The following is a 23834-nucleotide window of genomic DNA, read 5'->3' as shown; positions in this document are numbered from 1 at the left end:
CTGGCCACTGCCCTTCAATGGGAGGAATGGGTCTGTGCCAAAAACGCGTAGAGTAAATGCATACTGCTTGTCGTTATTTAATACATTATTAGAAAATAAAACAAGCAGAACACAGACCTGCCGCTCCACCTTACAGACTCGACCCAACATGCTCATGTCCTCTAAAATATCTCCATCAGACAGCAGCTTTTCTCGAATCTTCTTATCCAAAGGTATCTGGCCTCTCCCGAGGATCTGGTCCACTCTGGAATACACACACACACACACACAAGCACATGCAAACACAATAAGACATTAATGATGGAAAGAAAAAAAGTGACAAAGTAGAAATCCACAAGGCAGCCCACAGCAATGAAGAAAGGTTGAAACTGCAACAGAAAGAGATTATCATAAGCATATTTTCTTTTTCAACAAATACAGGCAAGTTAGAGGTTAGACTTCCTCACTGGATGAGAAAACATTACCAAACATGTAAGGATGGTGTGTTACTAAATGTGTTTCTTATTTATCAAATAGTCAGAGGTTTTCTTTATCCGTTTCTGAATATAATATTTTATTCATGACAGCACATATTCAGTTCCTTTGTCTATAGAAAGACTATTCCTGCTCAATCCAGTGAGGTTCAGCAGAATATGGTTAATAAAGTCCTTTTGTTAATGAACAAAGTAGGGATAGCCCAAGGCAATGTCATGCAGCTATAATGCCACCAACATTTTGACAAGATCTTCCAACCCTTCCAACCAGACTAGCATCTATAAGTGTGTCTTTCTTGAATGTGTGAATTTATACTTTTTTGAACACGTGTTCGGACTTCGGAAGCAGGAGGACGGACACAGAGAGTACGTGTAAACCAACCAGGTGTTTATTTCACCGACAAAAACAAACAAATACATGGCATAACTCTTTCAGGGACCACGGGCAGCATGTGGTCCTGGCAGCGACAGCACTAGATGTAATTATGGCAGCCTTATATAGTCTGCCACTAACGAGGACCTCCACATCACTGTAACGTAGGTGACTCTGCCCCTTACTCTACAACACATACATTAAAATAGAGGCCTAACATTCTCAGGTCAATTATCTATATGATCTCTATTGTGGTAAGACATCACGATAGAGATCATATCCGGCCCGAATAGAGGATTCAATTTGCCTACAACCCCTCTAGTAATTACCACATGGTACCTTCCCGGAACTATAAAATGGTGCTCTTGTACCCTGGGGACTCTTTTAGGACGAACACCCTGGAGAGGAAACACAGCAGAGGTAAGTGCTTTGAACATGCAGGTTATTTTGACAGCACTATTAATATATTCAATCATTTTAGTTAAAGATAACTAAACCACTAATATGTTTGTGTCTACAGGCCCGACCTTCAATAATTACTCCTGAGACCATATCAGAACTGTATAATAAACATTCAACTCTGTGTGTGAGTCTCTTGTTGTCTCAAACAGTCCACAAATGCCTGCAATGGAGAGGGTCTTTGTCACAACGTGTTTTTGCCACTTGATGTGGTCATATCAGACAAAAGAAAAGTCTAAAATGCCTTTTAATCGAGCACATAATCATAAAAGCATAGAAATCATGCTTTTTGTGATAAGCCAATCACATACTAATGTACTGCATACTCAATCGATATGTACTGCATTTAATATTTCCCTGTATTATCATAAGGAAAATTAAAATTATTCAATGTTGTAGTATTAAATATGTTTTCTACAGTATATTATATATTACTACATACTTAGTATATATATATATAGTATGTTAGTGTGCAGTTACAAACAGAGCTTAAGACCATGTGTTAACTGGTATCATCACTTAGGTCATGTGATGACAACTGAACAAACCCCATCTATTGTTGAAGACTGGAAGATGTGGTTGAAAACTCTCACTGTATAAGACACCGTATGAACTGCATGCAGCAGTTTCACCTAAAAGTCAACAGCAGCAGGGGTCAGTATTACTGCAGCGATGGCCGCTAATAATACACAGTTGTACTTTGAGAGTATGTGCGGACACCTGGACGTGTGTTACAGAAGATGTTTCTTCATCATATGTGTTAGTTAGGTTGCAAATTCACCAGTATGTTTCATCGGATAAAAAAAATAGCAAATGCCCAAACCAAACTCAATATTTTGTAAACATTAATTTTGTTAGTGGATGACTTCATATCCAGGACAGAAGTGTGTGTGTGTGTGTGTGTGTGTGTGTGTGTGTGTGTATGTGTGATAAGAGCAGTGCATGTGTGAAGAAAGGTTTCACCTCACTTACAGATCAATCAATTCAAAGAGGAAAGTTCAACTTTGTTTTATAATCCAGATTTCTTTCTGTTTTAGTACTTCTTGAATTGAATGAGAAGTGAATTGAACCCATGTCATGTGAAGGATGGGGGGGGGGGCATTCTGCCCCCTGGGTGGAGTTCTTTCTGCCCTGGCTGTAATAGACAGGCAGGGAGGGGGAGGAAAAGGTCTTGGCTCGGCTGCTCAGGGGCTGTGGGCCTATCATGTCCAGCCTGTGAGGGAAGCAAAGGGAACACACAAGCATACAAACACACACAGAGGTACACATGTGCATACACATACATACAACATCACAAAATGCAAAGAACAAAACATCCGCATAACACACACATATACCCATGCATGTATGAGTGCAGGTGCACACAGACACATGTACACGCACATACACAGATAAATCAGTTACAGTGTGCTCAAACAGCTCTAGATAGACAGCAAAGACTAGAGGAATGAAGTCTGACAGCTGTTGTCATGCAGTGTATGTAGTCTGTCATCCCACCTGGTCTGCAGGCTCTTGATGCGACACAGCATGTCCAAGTGACCGGCAGAGTACTGTTCAATCACATCCTTGACATCGTAAGGACGCAGGGTCTCCTTAAACTTCTTCTTGGCAACATGGAACTTCATTATCCTGCACAAACCGCAGATAAATTCATAAATCAGCCACAAGGAGGAGCTGTTATAGTCAGTTTACACATGGCCTGCAGTCACTACCCAGAAGCTGAGAGATATTTCAAAAACTGTAGCAAATGAAAACACACCAAACCGTACCTTTATTTTCCTTGTTTTATTTCAAAGTGTTTCTTCACACCAACGCAAACAGTCAGAACACCTGAACAATCACTTGAACATTATAAAAACATCCAGTGAGGTTGTGGCTGCTTATTTTAGCTGCGTAAAAGTAAAACTAACATGCTGAAAAAGCAGCTCTGAATTGATGCACCTGCGAAGCCTCAGGGAAAAATTCAAGAGAGTTTGACTGAATGTGTGAGGAAGGAATCTGCGTTAGGGTCCTTAAGGACTAAGAGGAATACAACTAAGCCTGGCTTCAAATATGAAGTATTTCAACAGAACATCAAATATTCAGGATTAATTAAGCAACAGTCAAAGTCATAAAATAACATTAGGTATTATCGGTTAAGAGTTTAACTCTTCCACCATAATGTGTATAATGTAAAATAACCAAATAGTTTCAACTTTGGAAGAAAATGGCAAGAAATTTGCACTTTTTATACATTTATAGTCCTTTATATGAGCATTCACAGTGCAATATAATGCATTCATAATGCTTTGTGACCACACTCATAAACACACGTAATGGTTTCTGATGCACAATATCAACAGTGTGGCTCAGAAGATAGAGCGGGTCATCCCTCAATCAGAAGATTGGTGGTTCGATCCGCAGCTCCTCTAGTCCTTGTCGATGTGACCCCCCCCTCCCACCCAATTGCTCCTGAACAGTTTATGAATGGGTGTCAATGGGTGAATAGCGTTTAGTGTAAAAGAGCTTTGAGTGGTCGAAAGACTAGAAAGGCGCTGTACAGCTCCATTGAACATAACCATTTACCATAAATATATATTTAGCTATAATCTAAATGTTATTGTTGATGCTAAGTTTCATGCATTTAAAAGAATCTATGCTGCATCATAAGTGATTATTATGTAAGACGCCAAAATGCAGAGACATATAAGTAAGATTTGTATCCTTTAGGAATGGGACCTTAAGCTATAAAATCTACAGTATATTATACATTAAAAGTACGTTTGTTTATTTTTGCAAAGTCATGGAAACAGTGAGTTGGGGTGTTCTAATGAACTATCAACAGCTGAATGCCGCCACTGTAATAGTTGTAATAGTTACATCCATTACAATCCTTCTCTCTCTCACACACACACACGGAAGATTGATTTTAAAAATGTGAGTGTCTTTTAATATATTCAAACAATAAAAAAGCATTATGTGATGCCATAATGTGAAGATTATTGCTGCAAACTTTCAAAACGCAGCAAGACTATAAAATAAAATTGCTTTCTTAAAGCAGCTTTTACTGAAACATGTGGTCCTTTGTATGAAAACTACATCTGTCCCTAACATTAACAAATGAACAATTAGCACTTTGCTGTTTTCATCCCACAGTAAAAACCTGAAAAAAAAGTATTTTTTCTTTTTCTAACTTTTAATTTATGAAAACATAAGTTTGGAGGTAATCACTATTAAGCCTTTATGCTTGACGACATCACAAGTGTGAGACTTCTCTGGTCTCTGGCTATAAGAGAGAGAGCACCTCATGTTCATAAATATTGATTGAACTTTCCTAGGCGATGGACAGAACATATTTGAATTCTTAATTTAGGTGGTGTTCTCCTTTAACTTTAGTTGATCAGTTCTACAATTAAGAAATCCATTTTTTTAAATCAAGTGGGTTTAGCCATATATTACCTGACAGATCAGAACTACCCTTTGATTGAAGTATAAATATAGGTGTTTAAGTCAAACTTAAATTATAATATTATCTCTAAATCAATCTTTTGTTTAGATTTGATCTGGGTCTTTCTTCTTAAAACAGTTGAACCATAATGTAAACATATTTAAGACTTAATTCTTGCTGGTTCATAAAAAATGTCCTGCTCCTGTCTGACTATATGTTTCACATCATGGTTCTGTCACTTTACATAACTTTTCATTGATAATGCTCCCACTAACCATATTTCCTGTCGCAACACTTATCCAATCACATGAACCCGAGATGATCTCTAAAAATAACCATAAAAAATATATGTCCTCCGGTCACTTTAATCCCCTGAGCATGTTCAATCAGGTGAGCTGCTAACAGGGGGTTGCAATCGGGGTTTGTTCGCATGCAAGCTTGGCAGTATAACTAATTCAGTATCAGTTGGATCGAAGGAGGCTTTGACTCACCTGACAGCTCTAATGACAGACTTTACGGAGGGCAGCAAGTCCTCTACCGAGATCTCGCAGTGACAGCCTTTCTCATCGTAGCCATCCTCCCCTGCCATGTTGGAGTCTGCTGGGAAAGAGGATACAAGAAAAGGAGGATAAATTCAATATTGTTCATAGATCAGACTACATTATGTCCCCAGCAACATTTTACATGAATGCATAAAACAGTTTACTGTGAGGCAGGGACTTGGGGAGTGCATTTACTTGTGTTGCATTAGTCTTACTACTCTGAAACCTCAGCTGACACGCAGAAAGTGATCAGATTCGTGCCACTATTATCAGTCCTCCCTGCGTGGTTGTAGAACAGGGAGGTTTTTGGCAACATTTCAGTAACTAATTTTTGCCAAAAAAGAACAACGTAATTCCTTCCTCCATGTCACTTTCAGACGCAACATTATGTGATGTTTAAAAAAACGTTAAGCTGCATTTTACATTTTGTGGGAGGATGGTGGAACAAGCTGAAAACAAAAGATTGACATATTATCACCTATTAAAATTGTTACAGTCAGGCAGACTTGCTAGCATGTTGTGTTTTCATCCACCTGAGGAATGAAAATCTAAATTTGTAATTTTAAGGTGTGTGTTTGGTCTCCACCTACTCCGGAGGGAAATATCTGACTTTAGCTGCTAAATGCTCCCCTATGTGTGCACCAGCTATAGTCGCTAACTTCACCTGTCTGCCGTTCGGTGCTAAGCGGGGAGCATACAGTGGGTTTACTAGAGATTCTTCATTGAAAATGGCTGCCTGCTGCTGCTGCTGGAGACAAGTTTGATGAGAGCAGAGTTTGTGGGCCAGAAAACCAAAAGCAATGAGCTCAAAGAAGCTAAACTGCTCTGTAGGAGTGCAGCATTGGAGCATCGGCGGGCAATCACTATCAAGCAACCACTTTCACATTGGCTATTTGATACACTTAATAAAAAAATAATAATTTGTGAAGCTTTAGGAAACCTGAAGTAAGGGTGTCCCAGAGCAAAAATCTAGCTGCATTACCTGTAAAGTAAAGGTCACATGGACCTTATCAAAGTCTGATTATTGTGATATTAGTGATTAAACAGCAATGCATGCAAACATGCTGAAAATGACTGGACTCAAGTGAACTGAATTGTGAGTGGAAGACACGTATATTTTATTTTTATACACTGAAGAGAAACTGTGTTTTGAGCTGCTGTCCAGAACAGCAGACTAGTTGCAAAGAACAGGCCTCTGGTGTGCCTGCAGATATATCGCTAACAGTGCAACCTTGTGACAATGCCGCTCTTTTTATGGGCCTTCTGAGTTACGACACCTGGAGGAGGTACGCAGAGGGTTACAGCACAAGAACTGGACAGCAGAGTTGAGCCATTTGCTCAGTTTAATGAAATGCTTTAATATATCACAGCCTGTAGGGTCTGCATGTGCTCAAATGTTTTCATTTGTGTGTAATACAATGAGTCAAAGCTGCTTATTATTAAAAGATAGTGTGTCACCTGATGAAAATGTTAAGCAGTGCTGATTAATGATTCTCTCCATTAAACAAAACATGAATTATTCAAATACCCCTCTTCTAACATCTCAGTTAGCCAACATGTCGGTGACAGTGAATGATCAGAAGGAGCGTGGCTGACCAGCCAACCAGTTTGGTTTTGGCTAGCTTGGTTATTGATTCCTCTCCACCAGTAGGCCTCAGCCAGCTGGCCGCCTCTGAGCCCCCTTGTGGCTGCTGGAGCTCAACACCCCCACCTTCCATCAATCCATCAGTCCACCCACCACAAACACCAGCTGGCTGTTACCCAGGAGGGCTTGCCAGGCCGGCACTGCCAGGCCGAACGAAGTAAGCACAAATAACCATTAGCATTCCGCAACTCATTTGCCTGAATTAGTGGGCACAACCATTTATTGTGGGTTGGATGGTCAGTAAATAAACCTCAATTAAATACATGTAGTGATGCTGGGGGGCTACAGTTACCTCATGATTGGACTTGAAGGAATTGTTTGACATTTTGTATTCTCTTTCTTGCTGAGAGTTTGATTTGAAGGATTTCATTTATGTTTGCTAATATGAAGCGAGAGCCACAGAACAGTTAGCTTAGCATAAAAACTGGAAGCACGGGGAAACTTGGCTCAGTCTAAAGAAAGAAAATGGCACCATTACACTGTAGCTATTTAATTACCTGGCAACCTCACGGTGACAATAACACTCAGTTAAAGTGCCCGGTCAACAAAAAAGTCCAGCACATAAAACCACAACTAGTTTTCACACAAGACTTAAGGTGCTAATTAATGAGCTCTCAGCTAGCGCTAGGCAAGAAAGTGAACACACGCAATATTTTAAAAATGTTAAACTATTCTTTAAGATATGTATGATTTTAGCGTTTTGTAATTAATCAGCTGCCTCAAAAAGCTTTTTTTTTAAAATCTCATTCAATGGTAGCACCAATCGCCACCAAACCTAGAACTGCTAATTAATCCAAAGCTAAGTTAAACATTGTCTGGAAGGGGAATAATGGGACAGTGTCACTCACCGTCAGTGGTGGAGCGCGACTGGCTCTTAAGGCGGAGTGAGGGTCTGAAGCGTGTGCGGTCGTTGAAGCTCCAGCTCTTCTGTACCTTGGCAGGGCTCGTGGCCTCTGTCCCAGCCTCAGCCACCGGAGACCGCCGTTCGTTCACTGAAGACGCCTGCCTGTTTTTGATGCTCTGACCTCGGGGGCTCGCCATCCTCACCCGGTCTTTGAAGCTCAACTTCTGACTGTAGGGTGAAATAGGGATGAATGAACAGTGGTAGGGAGGGGAGTTGGAGTGAGGAGAAGAATAAGAAGGGGATGATGTTGTGAAGAGGTGGAATGACATATGAAGATATGTTAATGTTGAAAGTTTAAGAGCAGCAACATAAATCATCCAAGCCTCATGTCATTATGTCCTTTACACAATCTTGTCTTATGTAATCATCCAGAACTTTATCTTCTAGTATGAGGCTGAGGGGCTGCAGGACAAGATGGAAAAAGACGAGCATGCATCGCAGCATTGTAGCAGGTGCTTTCCACAAAATGCAAGCTCAGGTTAGGTTTGATGTTTCCACTGTGTTGTGTAGCTTGTGTCTTGATGTGTTTTTATCCACTGCATTAGCTAAAGTATGTCATTTGATATGACCAATTATTTAGCATGTTGCAAAATGAAAATTAAATGTCACATTGTCATATTAAATGGTTAAATGTTGTTACTTTCATTTGTGCTTGTATCGTAACACGTTTCTTACCATACCCTCCATCACCATTTAAAGCAAAAGGATTTATTGTACATAAGTGCCACGTAACGAGTCATGAAAGGGGAGGTTATGAAAGAAAAGTGATGAAAATGACTTGTGTAAAGGGAAGGAACAGGACAATGAGAAGAAGAGAAAGTAAGGGAGCGGCTGATTCTGTTATTGTGCCGCTTTATATAATGACTGCATGCAAATACAGTGCACTAGCTTCAGGCATGGCTCATTTAAAAGTGGTATTGTGTATTGTATTGAGCATGAGTAGTTTTACATCAAAGGATAAGGCTTGTATCTATATTTATGTTCGTGTCGGCCAATCAAATGAGAAGACCAAAACCAACAATGTTTTTGTGTGTCTTTGTGTCCCTCTTTGTGGCAACTGCTCAGTGGTTCCAACTGAAGCAGTCAATCTTTAGAAACGGGTCAAATATATATTTAGTTGTTTCTAAAAATGGCTCAGTAATTTCCTAAAAGAGCTGGTAGGCTTTATCAAATGACGCTCAAATGGCAGTAAATGGTTATTTTCAGTACTTTCAGCTGCGGATTAATACACATTTGGTGCTCTAGTCAGGATTTACATCAGCAGGACAGTGAGTGTGGGATTGCGTCAAAATAAAAGAGAGTGGTCATGTTAATGGTAACGTCACCCAGTGCAACAGTGTGGCTCATCGATCAGTTTTTAATAGATTATGGACAACAATGGAGCTTTATAGACCCTTTTAAGTCACGATTACGTCACGGTGGATGGAAAACAACCAATATCACATACATTTGAGATATCTGGCGATAGCTATGACAAGAGTGTGTGGATGAACTTGTCATGATTTACTAATTTAGCGGCTGGCCAGTTAGCCAGCTACCTTGCTAATTGCTCAATCCATCGCTGGTTTTAGTCTTTTCACTAGCTTTGTTGACAAGAAAAAATATAGAATATCACTTGTCTTTGATTGTGGATACAGAGGAACATGACGTGTTTGAGTGACCAGAAACATAGTACAAATAATTATAAATTAAAGTTTGTATACAGGTAAAGGTGTACAGTGTGATAAGAAGTTGAGATGTAACTCCAGGAGCTGCATAAAGAAAAACATGATGTCGGTCCGTGACGTAAAATTATTCTTCAGTCAGGAAAAAGCTTACAGATGTTCATTATTTCACAGGGGATCTGCTACCAACAATAGGTTCAAATATTCTGAGAGCAAATGTAGTTAAAACCAAAATCACAACAAGCAGAAGTAGCGCATTGCTCAGGCAAAGATCAAACAAAGGCAGATAGTGTATTACTATGAAGGTGACTGATGTCTCCCTGCAATATTCAATTACTCTGCCCTGTCTGAGGGCGCACAGCCTCCTACAGATACCCATGCACCAAGAATTAGTCAGCATTCCTGAATAAAACGTCATATAACAGGGGAGCAGAACTGCTTTGTACCTATGTTTCCGAGTAGTACGCCTCCTCAGTAGCTTCTGTTTATTACTAAGAATTTTACTAAAAAACCAAGGGGAGACAAACGGTGATGTGTTACATGATGCAGAAACAAAGGAGAGAAAATATTTAACTCTGAATGTTTTGTGAGGTGAAAGAGCTTCTTTACCCATATTTACCCTTGCCTATTTTTTTTATGTGATTCTTGTGCTTCTTACTGTTAATAATTTGTTTCATGTTGCTTAAAGCCAACCTGAATGTAAATGCAATGATCCTTTGTAAGACTATGTATGAAGGCTACAAAATATAAAGTAATACCGCAGAGTTTCTGTCGCCACTTTGATTTGCCGACCATCGACATTTAGAAGCAGCAGAATGGAGGCAATTGAGCTCAGTCGAGGAAAATTAACATCTACAGCACCATTTGAAAAAGGCTGCAATTTGGTGACTCACGCACTTCGTGTTCATATCCCCAATTTAACTATGTGGATTCAGATGGGCCATGGCAACAAGTGCCTTAGTCACCAGTGTGAGGCCAGTAACCTTTCGACAGACACTTGTGGGTTCACAGAGGGTATTAAGATGCAGAACTTTGTTCTGATTTTTCATGTAATTCTTTTTGTCCTACAGCTGTGTTTTATCACTGCGCGTCTGTGATATATTACTTTGAAGATTAATAAATAAATCTAGCTGATGAATAAAGTAAGGCAGCTCCAGTTGTATGGTACAGTGTGGCTTTTATTCTCCTCTCCAGCTCTGCAGTGCAAATGTTGCTCTTGACGTGCAGGTGAGGCTGATTCTCTCAAATTTCAATCTGCTTAATTTGGTTATTTACTTTTTGCATTCTTTGGCTTCCTCTGCAAGGATATAGAGTTCATATATGACGCCAGGCTCAAAGGAAAAACAGTACGGTTGCTGTGGTTGTTTACAGACCAACGTTTATTCAGTGTTTCATAACAACAAATTACATCACTGAGCCCTCACTGCCCTGCATGCTGTCCTCCCCTTGTGCTATTAGCTAAAATACTTCCATGAGGATATCGTTAGAACATTTGGCAATATGAATAGAGACTCAAGCTGAATACAATTTGTTATAAGAGTATAATAGATACCTGAGGCAAGAGGATGCTGAAAAAAGAGAAATATGTGCATGCATGTAAGGATGTGTATGACTGCTTGTATTTGAGAGCCTCAGGATGTGCATGTTTTGTATTGGAGAGGAGAACAAGTGATAAAAAAGAAAGATAGATGATAGAACCAAACCGAAAGATAAAACAATGAGTCGTAGAGAGTGCTAGTGTAAAGGTCGCTATCAGAGGGTCAACATTTCATTACCCACAGCCTTCAACACCCCCTAACTTAACTCTCTCTCTCTCTATCAAAGTGCAGTTCAAACAGAAGTGGAGCAACGGTGGTCTTTGGGTTTATAATGCTTGATGTTGTTCCCCAAATAGGGCTGGGTACTGTTAGACACAATTTGATAGTGGCGATACAATACCTTAGTTTTGGTACAGATAGCATAATGATGTTTTATTTTAATATAAAACCCACTGTGCACCACCTGTCCAGGACCAAAAAGCAGAGTAGCCAGTATATCAAGCAGCTAAACAATGGTATTTTTCCTTGGTGGAGACCAGACCAGAGCTACAAACAGATAATATCGTACTGTCAATAAATGAATGCGAACTTTCAAGTCAAGTCTGCTGGATGTTTAAATAGCAAAGTGTTTGCTAACACGTTCGCCCTAACGCCCTTCAAGGTGACAATATGTCAATGTTATGCTTATAGCTTGTTGCACTTCGTGCATATATTGACAAAAATCTATATATTCAGGTTTAAGTAATATAAACAAAATCCTTTCTTTTGTTAAGAAGCCAAACTTCTCAGATGTTAAGTGTTCTGATACACAAGATCTCTGCTTGAATAAAAATTGAAATTCAAACTATACATGTCAGTTTTTCATATTCAGTCTCAAAAAAGTATTACGTTTTAATAACCAGCCCTATTCAACCTAATAGAAGACAGTGCTTGTTCAGTGAAACAGCAGTTACAAACCTTGTGGTTGACTCTCCCTGCTCCTTCCTCAAGTTGGCAGATGAGAAGAAGAAAAGATATATTAGAAAGCATTTTTTCAAAATACTTCATCATCAATTGTGCTTAAAGGACCATACTAGTGCTTTTGCATATTTTAGCTGATTTATTACAAATCACAGAGACTTTAAATTACAGCTAAGCATGTTGAAAAACCACACTGCTGTGTTTCAGACATTTTAATGCATTTTTCCATTTTATTTTCGAACAATATAAAAATCGATTGGAAGACTCTTGAAAGTTGATTACGTAATGTTACAGTGAATATCCAGTCTGAAATATTTTTTGTCAAAGAAGCAATTTTGTCATGAGTAGAGCAATGGTAGAGTGTACAGAAATTATGGAAATCAATGGATGCCCGGATAAAGAAAAAAAAATGTTATAGCCTGCACTAAAAAAATGTAGGTATACGTGATTTGTACTTAAGGAGCTAAAACCTGAAAACACACTGATATGGTCCGCTACATCAGCACAGTAGAAATATGTTTGCATTAACGACTGCTGCAGGAGATTTGATGGTAGCAACACGTCGATCAATAATAAGCATTCCAGGGGAAATAGACCTCAACGAACAGCAGGCTCACTAAAAACATGCAGACTATCAGCACAATCTAAGGAAGCACTTGCAACAAGAGATGGGGACTGAGTGACTGAAGGTCACTAACAGTAATCACTTTAAGCAGCGTCTCTGAATAACTGTGTGACTACATGATATATGCCTTGCAGATGGTTTTCACAGTATTTCCAGGCTCCATAGACGTGTTTCTGAGGAACGTCATTGCGATGTGTACACGGGGGGGTAGACAACGAACCCGAATGAGTGCTTGGTTAGTATTTTATGCCAACTCTTCGATTCACAAAATAGTGGTTGGAAAATGTGTCTGGTATATTTAGATGGAGAACAGCAGAAAGTTTATATGCTGCTAAATAATATTGGTGATTTCCAGAATGAGGGGGGTTCTTTGCTACCAAAGCCACTGAATCGATTATGAGCTGTTCTTTCGCCAGATCGTCAACAAAGTACATATTGGTCCCATTTTTCACAAGCCATTAATCTTCCGATATCTTTGGCACTAACGTTTGTAAACACCCTAGCTAACTAATTTCCATAATATAAATATGTTTGTAAGCTGTGTATAGATATAAATACATTATGCAGATATAACCCAATCTGCTTTCAGCCTTTCCAACACTTCCAAACAAGAGGGAGGATGAGGGGGAGAGGCGAATACGCCATGAACACCCCTGTTTAGGAGACAGGAAGTGTACACCATTTCAAAACACACAGACTTGTTATAGAGTATCTTTGACTGTGCCTCTAAATTACTTATTACTTATTGAAAGAGACTTAAGTGCTGCAAATTCAAAAAAGTTTTATGGCTCATTTGGGGCCACAACTGACATCCAAAAAAGATACTGAGATAATGCTGAAGTCACTGCCTCAGACTCTCGGTGTCCCTGGCACATTGAGCACTTAACTGACTTTAGTTAAATACAGAGAGCCTGACTCAGTGCAAATGTTCTGGATGGATACAATGTTCATTTATATAATAGCAGCAAAAATGAAGGGTTGCTCAGAAATACGTTTTTTGTTGATTCAAGCAAGCGGAGATTAATGGAGCCTGGAAATGATCTGTTTTGGCTGTGAACCAATTTATCATAAGAGAAGAAAATTAGAAAATCAATGCATAAATAATGTAAATAAAGAGGGCAACACAGATACATTTAACAAAACAAAGAAAAACAAATTGAAAACGGTTGAATCATTTTAAAAAGATAACTGGACAGAACTGAAGTATAGGAAAAGATGGCTTGAGTGGCACAGACACCATAGTGGTACCTACTTTGTAGGGCTGCAGGTATGCAACGCCTTCAAGTGAGGCTTCCAGGTAGCAATGGAAACCGAGTTCTCATCAGCCGCATAACTACGCCAAACACACTGCATGCAGAATACACAAAACCAGGAAGAAAATAAATCATAAATGGGAGGGATAAAAAAGTTAATAAATACAACAAAAACAAGGGAGAGGAGGGATTAAGAAGTAAAAAGGAAGAAGAGGATGAGGAGAATAGAACACAAATAAAAAAGCTGATTAGTGAAAACAAAAAAACAGGTGTGTCACACGTTTGTGGCTGGGCGGAGGTCAGGCATGAATACATGCCTGTGGGAGGGCAGGAGGCTCTCATAGTGCCGCCAAGTGGCGTTCATGTAGGGCTTGGTGCTGTCGGTGGAGTAATAACGCCACGCAGCCTGGTACAACATGGGGACGGACAGGATGAAGAGGAGGGGGAGACGACAAGAGGTGGAGTACAGGAAAAGGGGGAGATGGGAACATGAGATGGGAGAGATAGGTGGGAGGGGGAAACCAAAGAGGAGGAAAATGAAGAAGCATGTAGGAGGAAAGTAGGTGAGAGAGGACAATAAGGAAGCGCACAGAGAAATATATGAGGAGGACAACGTGAGGTCAGCACCAATAAAAGGAAATGTGTGAATCACATGAAGAGAGGGATGGCAAGAATGGGTTTGCCAAACTGGTGTTTCTAGGCTTAAAGCCTTAAAGTCTGGAAAGGGCAAAAAAAACTCCCAGAGATGAGGCAGCTTACTGCAAAGTGAGGATGATGGGGCACAGGGCAGGGCAGAGTGAAGCTACAGGCTATGGGCTTTTTATTGGTTGTGTCATGGTTTCGGAGAGTCAACGGAGGAAAACGAGAAACTGAAGAATACATTTTATATTGCAAGTTTACTTTGATGTTGTGGTGTATTTTGTTTTTTAATAACAGCAACAACTCATTATAATAATGTTCATATATTCTAGCTCAAAAACAGTTATGTTTGTCAGAGAAACAGAAAGAGAGCAGGCTGTCTGCTTTACCTGGATGAGGTAGGCGGCTGGGTTTCTCCTTTTCTCAAAGTGCTTCTGTCTGTGCTGCTCCTGAACCTTCAGGGCAAAGCCTGAGCCCAGAATACCCTGGTATGATATTAACAGGATTAAATTCTGGATGTGTGTGCACACCAAACACTGTCAAGTATCACTGATCTGCTCATAAACTGCAATACTGACGAGAACGTCCATTGTGGCTGCATGGAAAATGACAGGGTCATTTTGTTTTTAGGTAAACCTCAAAGGCCTGCAATCAAATATTATCTTGCTATGTAAATAACTTGCAGCGAGTTAAACACAAACTGATCCGTCAGAATAACACTGAAACATGCATCCTCTCTGACACCTGAAGAATGAAGAATACAGACTTACAGCTGGCAAGGCAAAGAAGGAGATTCCCAGGAGGGCAAACCCTGCGGACAACATCCGTCCTGTCCACGTCTTTGGTGTTTTGTCCCCATAACCAATGGTTGTCAGGGTGATCTGTGAAAACATAGGATTTATTATCAGGTCCTGAATGATCATATTAACGTATACAGATGAGAGGAAAAATGTACAAATATAAGCTTTACTTGTATATCATTTAAATATCATCTCAGAAAACAATTTCTTTGATAAAAAACAGATGACAGGAAGTTGTTTCTTAAAAGACATGCTGCTTTTGGTACCATTTTTTTTAATAGACACTCTTTATCAAGGTCTTATAAGATGTAACTAATTAATGATTATTAAACTGCTTGCCAGTGTTGTATAGATCAGTTATAAACCATTAATAAGAACAGCTTATGGGTTATCAGTTCATTAATAAAACTGTTTATTCTCATTCAGCAGGACCCGTGTCTTTTTAGCTTGCCTTTGTATTTAGTTTATTAAGAAATATTACCATTAATCATCCTTAATTTCGTCAAGTATCTAAAAAGCATTAGTAAATGATTCATTATTAACATTAGATTTATTATTAACATTTCATTGCTTTGTGCATCAAAAACTAAATTCCACTCAGTGGCATATTACTGAGGTGGTGGCAAATGTTTCTGAAGCATCTATTTAACATTCGTGGCAGACTTGAGCGAAAATGCATCTGCTGGTTACACAGTATTTATCTAAGAGGGCTGAACTTGATGTGTCAGTATTCTCTTAAATTACACAAATTATTTAGAATTAGTCAACTAACCTCGTATTTTCAGTATTTGCCTTCTTTGACTACTTTGAGTTATGCGTCTTGGTCTGGTGTTCTAACTGTATTATATTTGCATGCTGTTTCGTTTGCATGCTTGAACTTGCCACATAGAGGCATGATTTGAAAATGATGCCTTCAGGCCGCGCAGTCTGAGTGGTTGGATCTGTGTGGAGACTCTGTACAGTGTGGCCTTGGCTCCAAGAACAATGTTGAAAGCTGTGGCTGAAATTAATTTTGAAGCACTGCATGTCTGTTCTTGCTGTCATTTATGTGTGAAGACTTACTCTACTACAGGGATGGTCTTTGAAGACACAATGAGAGGGCAGTTACTGAAAAGGGGTATTTAATATATATTAGTGTATTCACTATTTAATGACAGAAGCAAATCAATCTGGCTGTGGCCTAGAATTTGCACTGCTTACAAAACTGCCTGCCTTCAGTAATATCTGTCTATCTATCTATCTATCTATCCATTTATCTATCTATCCATTTATCCATCTATCCATCTATCCATCCATCTATCCATCTATCCATCTATCCATCTATCTATCCATCTATCTATCCATCTATCCATCTATCTATCCATCTATCCATCTATCTATCCATCTATCCATCTATCGCTCTGTTCTTTCAGACTAATCAGTCGGTATTATCTTTCATTCAGCCTCTTATTGCTTTGCAGGACAAAGGCGGCTGGAACCTTTCGGTATCATTATGATTTTTTTGAGCCGGTATGAAAATGGTGGTTAATGGAGCTGTACGAGGCTAATGTTTATGGAGGAGCTGTCAATGCTGAAGGCAATGACAAATCGAATAGGAGAAAAATATTACCGTCTAATGCTGGACGTATTTATGTGAAGAGGTAACAGTGCCGATTTGTAAGAAGTGTAACTTTGAGATCTCCTGTTGCACAAGAAACGAGACTGTGTCTGTGAAAAGAAATCAATTATAGAAATTCACCAGATAGTGAAATATATTGGAAGTGGAATGAAACTGGTCTGGCAGCTGTTAAATCTTCATTTCCATCTTCAATTCCATATTTTAATGTTAAGATGTCAGCCATATTGCCCAGAGAATTGATTTGATGCTGCTGTTTTCATTCCTCCTGATGCAAGTTCAAAAGATGCACAGGGATGCACTACAGGTTTTGTTTTGTTGTTTGTCAGGTGTAGAAAACGCTTTACAACTACATTTCTTTGTGTCACCCTGTGTGGCATAATGACAATAAATTATCCTTGAATTAGGAGATTTTACTGAATCCTGACAAGCAGAACAGATATTCCGCCATACTCACCGTGCCCCACCACAGAGCATCAGCGTAGGTGGCAAACTCCTTGTTGAACTTGTTCTCCACAAGGTAGACAAGGAACGAAGAGAAGATGAGAACCAAGAAGCCGATGTACCAGGCGGTCACCAGTTCCTGCAGGCAGACATCAAAACTGACTTTCAGAGAGTCATTTTATTAACACAAAAAAAAACCACTTTGCATATTAACAGTTCAACCTTAATCCACCTTTTATTGAATCTGTGTTTTAAATCGGCATCAAACGCTGTAGATTATTTTAAAACACCCAGGTAGTCTCCTTCACAAAAACTCAAATATCAAAGTGCACAAGGGCAGGTACATGTTGTTACGGTTATCAGGCTGGCACTTTCCAGCATTTTTCATCAAATAAATGCCAGCTCCGGCAGGCTGAACAGCGAATTCTGATAGCAAAGCAGATGTAAATGAAGATTCTACCTATTCCAACATCTACCCATCAATAAGACTGGTGAAAAATTGCCCCAAATTCGACAAAGCACTCCCTTAGATTCCCAGCAATACACTCACCTAGTATGAAGCAGATCAGATGAGCAGTTCTTGAGCTATGCGGACAGACTGACTGACAGAGATTCCTTGATTTATACTTGGGTGATGTTGACAGGGCAGAACTCTACCCTGACCACCAGTACACGGTCCTTAACATAACATTTAATGTAAATACCCAGGTCTTTTGCTTACTGCTCTAGCTGATGTTGATCGCTAGCAAATGCCTCCACTGCACTGCAAGCTGAAAACGTACCAAATGCCACCTCAGCCGCCACCTTTATGTCAATTGATTTTACCCGCTGCTGCTATCTGCTCTTACTGCTGCTCACGGCAACTAGCTGGTGGATGCTGTTGCCAATACACATCCTCTACTCCAGTATTCACCCTTCTGTAGGTTATAGGATTCAAAAATGTTTTGAAATATATCCTTTGAAAACTGTAGACTGTACGAACACCACAGATTAAATTCAGTTTACCCTTATTATTTTGGAGAAAGATATCTCAAAACAAAAACAACCTGCGACTGGCTGCATAATTGGTTGTTTTGGGTAATGTTTTCACTCACAATCCACTAGAAACAATAGTTTGGCGAGAAAATTCCATAAATCATCTACAGAGGCCCAAAACCCTTTTCTACAAAGCTCTTACAAAACACATCCTTGCTGCATGCACAGTCTTAAAATTATACTACTTTAAGTTCTAAAAATCGTTTCAGTACCGTTTTGTATTAAATGTCTGTAATTAAATGTTGAACAGTTTAATTGAATACTATATGAATATTTTTATACAGTGGATCTGACCGGGTAAGTAACGGCTTTGCCAAAGGTACCAAAGGTGTTCATAATGAGTTGTACAACTATTTACATATATGAAACACCTTAGTATACAATATGCCTTGCACATACACTACCACTAACTATAACTTTTAAACTGTCCAGAGTTTGATCAACACCTTAATACACAGTATTGGGCTTCAGCTAGGTTTATTACAGGGCTGTGCATTGGATTGCATTGGTTTCTTTAGGTGTAGGTACCTATTAATGTGTCTACTTAAAATACAATAACACAATTTCAACATATGTAAACATAGTGTACTATATCTACAGTACTTCACACTGGAGCTCACACAAAGTTCCCAGCGATCTTGATCTATGCCTAACAACATGTGTGTGTGTGTGTGTGTGTGTGTGTGTGTGTGTGTGTGTGTGTGCGTGCGCATTGGCCATTCCTCTGTGGCAGCTCACCTTGCTGTGTGCGTAAACCACAGAGCCCAGCAGCTTCCAGGTGCCTCCTCTTCGGTCCATTCGCACCATGCGAAGGATCTGCAGGAAACGCAGGCTCCGCAGCACCGAGGTGGCAAAGATGTTGCCCTGGCTACCCGCCGAGACCACCGCCACCGACGCAATCAGCACAATGATGTCTGGAGGGCAGAGAAGATACATGCACAAGGGACAACTATAACTCGTTATGACTCAACCCTGGAAACAAAATACAGCATATCTGGCATCATGATCATTTAAATCGTATAAATTTCATAGTATATTTAACCGAGTGGAAATAATATTCTAGATCTCGGCTTCCTTTAATGTGCTACGTTATTTTGTAAAAGTATGATTAAAGCTCTCTTCCTGCACGCTTTTTAAAAATGATCTTTGTGTTAATTTTGTGCATTTACTTTATATTTCTTGATAAACATTCAAGTCAACTGAGGTCATTCAATTTAAACAATGGTGATTTGCTTAAGATTTTGTGATGCAAAGTCAATATTTGTATCACTATAAATACCGGAAAAACTGTTTCATCCAAGATAAAGTTCTATAAATACATTCCACATGCTTTAAAAAATGTAAAAGTCTCATAGGAGCAGAAAAACATTCACCCCGATAGCTTAAGAAGTTCGACCTAAAGGCAGGTATATCTTACTAACATTAATCTTAATGTGAAACTGGCCCTTTAACCAGACAGGCAGGATGACTCATCCAAGCCTGGAGGTCAGAATATCTGGGACTCGCTTGATGTCTATCATGTAATAACAGCAACTCACTGTTGTCACCTCGTTCTCACCCCTCACTGTGGCAACTTATCCCAACAAAGGCTCCATATTACTGAAGCTGACATAATCTGCCGTGGGCATCAACTCAACAGTAACAATAATAACAATAATGTTCTGTGCGCTCTTCCTATATATGCTGTTTGTATACGTCGCCTGGCTACTACATCAATATTGCTGTGGACACAAACAGGAAAGTGTGGAAGATAAGCTGAAGCTTCTATGAAGAGTATATTTCCACACAGAGTAGATCTGAAATTATCAGGATCTCCACACGACATGTCAGTGAGATTCTCACGTCTACAAGTTTCAGATGTGTTTCTCATTTCATTTTTATGTTTCCATGTGAAACACCCTTGAGTAGTGTTATCTAGTTCACACTGTGCAAGATGTCAGCTCCCGTCCTTCTGCTAAACCTGTTTCTGAGAGAAAATGCTGACCAAGTTCTGTCTAATGGCTTCTCTTCTAAACCATGAACCAGTGGGCAGACCCAGAGTGGGGAGAGGGAAAAGTCAGCAGCAGCACCATGAAAAATACATTAATGACACCTCGGAGATGAGAGTCTCCGGGGCACCCGCAGGGCAGCAACGGGTTCACTCCCTTTGACGGTGCAGAGAGAAAACGTGAGGAAAGTGAATGATAGAAGGGTGAATGTGTGTGTGAATGTTCAGCTTCCAGTTGTACAGCGTTTTGTTCTCCATTTACAAAACAAAGCCTTCATACAATATAACATACATTTGTAAAGACAACTTTCTAAAACCTAAAAGACCATTCAAAGATATAGAGCAGTCCTCTCAGACCTCCGCCTGCACCCAATGAAAGCTTTAGTGGCATAAGATTTCAAACTTTTGAACTCACTACCTCAATTTGTTCAAATACAGTACCAAATTCCCATATTGTTTAATGCCGGAAGAGGCACAAATAAGGATAAATAAATCTGTTGGTAGCACTCCAACAGTAATTCGGCCCTCTAATCTCTCAAGCACCCAAATCGATTTTTATTTAGAGGTGTACCGACTTCCCCAAGCTTCCTCCCGACACACAGTGCCATCGTTTGTGTCAGGCATTTTATTAAGATAATTTACCATTTGCAAAAACAGCAACAGCTATGAAATGCGATAACAGAAAATCAAAAACAAAGTTGTTTTTTTTACATCTTGTATTGAATGAGAATTCAAGGTCATCATTTTTTTTTGCACAGTAAGATATATATAAACATTTGTAAACGAAACGCCCGATTTGCAGCATGAGGTGTTCTGACCATCAGGCAAATCAAACACAAAAATGGTGTGGTGTTACAATCCATCCTCAGTCATTCAAAGAAATTCACAAACACATTTCATGAGCAGCCCCAGTGAAGCTGTGCTGCAGGAGTTGTTCATTCAGATGTTTATTTCAAAGTTCCCAGGGAGTGTCCATGTCGACGGATTTGCCCCGATGGGGTATATATGACTGCAGAGGACAAAGCCACAGCTTACATCACTTGTGGTGATATTGCCTTCAGTAAGTTAATTCTATTCACTCTGGGGCTCCAATAAGTACGTTGATGCACTCGTACATATAGGAAACTACACTTAGACATACATGAACGGGAACACACACAACACCCTCAGTCAGTGTGGTGCCGGTGGGTTTTCACAGAAACAGTAAACAATCTTTGTTTGTTTGCTTTAAGGGTACCGTAGTCAATTTAGACATTGGTTGATTATTTTTCAAAGGGCATGTCCATCCATCCATTTTCCACCGCTTATCCGGGGTCGGGTCGCGGTGGCAACAGGCCAAGCAGGCCGACCCAGACCTCCCTCTCACCGGCAACATGTTCCAGCTCATTCTGGGGGATCCCGAGGCGTTCCCAGGCCAGCTGGGAGATGTAATCTCTCCAGCGTGTTCTGGGTCTTCCCCGGGGTCTCTTCCCAGTTGGACGTGCCTGGAAAACCTCCAGTGGGAGGCGTCCAGGAGGCATCCTAATTAGATGCCCGAACCACCTCAGCTGACTCCTTTCGACGCGAAGGAGTAGCGGCTCGACTCCAAGCTCCCTCCTGATGACCGAGCTCCTTACCCTATCTCTAAGGCTGAGCCCGGCCACCCTACGGAGGAAGCTCATTTCGGCCGCTTGTAGCCGCGACCTTGTCCTTTCGGTCACGACCCAGAGTTCGTGACCATAGGTGAGGGTAGGAACGTAGACAGAGTGGTAAATTGAGAGCTTTGCCTTCCGGCTCAGCTCCCTCTTCACCAAGACGGTCCGGTGCAGCGCCTGCTTTACTGCTGCAGCCGCACCGATCCGTCTGTCGATCTCCAGCTCCATCTTACCCTCACTCGTGAACAAGACCCCGAGATACTTGAACTCCTTCGCTTGAGGTAGGCACTCCGTCCCCACCTGGAGGGAGCAATCCACCGGTTTCCGGCAGAGCACCATGGCCTCAGATTTGGAGGTGCTAACTCTCATCCCCGCCGGGCAAAGGGCATGTCAAATAGCATATATACAGTTGTGTGAAAAAGTGTTTGCCCCCTTCCTGATTTCTTATTTTTTTGCATGTTTGTCACACTTAAATGTTTCAGATCATCAAAGAAATTTAAATATTAGACAAAGATAACACAAGTAAAGACAAAATGCAGTTTTTAAATGAAGGTTTTTATTATTAAGGAAAAAAAAAAAATGTTTTGCTGCTTCAGGACCTGGAAGACTTGCTGTGGTAAATGGAACCATGAATTCTGCTGTCTACCAAAAAATCCTGAAGGAGAATGTCCGGCCATCTGTTCGTGACCTCAAGCTGAAGCGCACTTGGGTTCTGCAGCAGGACAATGATCCAAAACACACCAGCAAGTCCACCTCTGAATGGCTTAAGAAAAACAAAATGAAGACTTTGGAGTGGCCTAGTCAAAGTCCCGACCTGAATCCGATTGAGATGCTGTGGCATGACCTTAAAAAGGCGGTTCATGCTCGAAAACCCTCCAATGTGGCTGAATTACAACAATTCTGCAAAGATGAGTGGGCCAAAATTCCTCTACAGCGCTGTAAAAGACTCATTGCCAGTTATCGCAAACGCTTGATTGCAGTTGTTGCTGCTAAGGGTGGCCCAACTAGTTATTAGGTTTAGGGGGCAATAACTTTTTCACACAGGGCCATGTAGGTTTGGATTTTTTTTTCGCCTTAATAATAAAAACCTTCATTTAAAAACTGCATTTTGTGTTTACTTGTGTTATCTTTGTCTAATATTTAAATTTGTTTGATGATCTGAAACATTTAAGTGTGACAAACATGCAAAAAAATAAGAAATCAGGAAGGGGGCAAACACTTTTTCACACAACTGTATATATATATATATATATATATATATATATATATATATATATATATATATATATATATATATATATATATATATATATATATATATATATATATAGTCACAGAAGCAAGAACACAGAGAAAGATAAATGTCAAAGCCACAAACACATGATGGGACTGATCATCATGTCTCCTACCACCACATCCCGTACTACTCAGGTCTTCTGAGTTCAACTCATTCCTCACTTTATCTCATTATCTCTCTCATTAGTTCATGCTCTCTTTCACACTCAGCCTCCCTGCCTCTGTCTCTATTTCCGCCCTTTTGTTAATGCTCATATTCCCTCAGTGCTGGTAAACTACAGCACCCAGTACAAAGTGTGACTACGGAGCTCAAGGCACCCTGCGTGACGTCTAAGCCCTGGTCTCCCTCCCTCAAGCGCTCTTCTGTAGTTTCCAAGAAGGAGCAGAGAGATCCATGTTTAAACAGTGGAAAGAATACAAGTCAGTTAATGCAACCTCATTACGTAAATGCTCTCTGCTCTTATGAGCTCTGACCACAACTGTAACTGACAGGAGCAAACTATGGTCAATAGCGTGCAGTG

The 23834-nt window shown here is 40.1% G+C and overlaps 1 protein-coding gene across 2 annotated transcripts in view; it reads right to left on the bottom strand.

Annotated features, from left to right (window-relative positions):
* Nucleotides 1–23834, bottom strand: part of LOC142949521 (potassium voltage-gated channel subfamily KQT member 5-like) — a 100881-nt gene that overhangs the window by 3440 nt on the left and 73607 nt on the right. The window contains exons 4-13 of one of the 2 annotated variants that reach the window (XM_076091213.1): nucleotides 19135–19310; nucleotides 17375–17500; nucleotides 15273–15383; nucleotides 14892–14987; nucleotides 13863–13957; nucleotides 11983–12009; nucleotides 7768–7991; nucleotides 5224–5332; nucleotides 2803–2934; nucleotides 118–244 (exon numbers count right to left, since the gene is read on the bottom strand). In XM_076091213.1, coding sequence (XP_075947328.1) covers nucleotides 118–244; nucleotides 2803–2934; nucleotides 5224–5332; nucleotides 7768–7991; nucleotides 11983–12009; nucleotides 13863–13957; nucleotides 14892–14987; nucleotides 15273–15383; nucleotides 17375–17500; nucleotides 19135–19310 — 1223 coding nt within the window. The remainder of the gene's footprint in view (nucleotides 1–117; nucleotides 245–2802; nucleotides 2935–5223; nucleotides 5333–7767; nucleotides 7992–11982; nucleotides 12010–13862; nucleotides 13958–14891; nucleotides 14988–15272; nucleotides 15384–17374; nucleotides 17501–19134; nucleotides 19311–23834) is intronic. The other variant, XM_076091214.1, reaches the window with a different exon arrangement.

Source organism: Anarhichas minor, unplaced genomic scaffold, assembly GCF_050575085.1.
Source record: "Anarhichas minor isolate MPS153535 unplaced genomic scaffold, ASM5057508v1 ptg000014l, whole genome shotgun sequence".
In the NCBI taxonomy this organism is placed as follows: domain Eukaryota; kingdom Metazoa; phylum Chordata; class Actinopteri; order Perciformes; family Anarhichadidae; genus Anarhichas; species Anarhichas minor.
The sequence above is the reverse complement of the archived record's forward strand: the minus strand, read 5'-3'. Positions and strand labels throughout refer to the sequence as shown.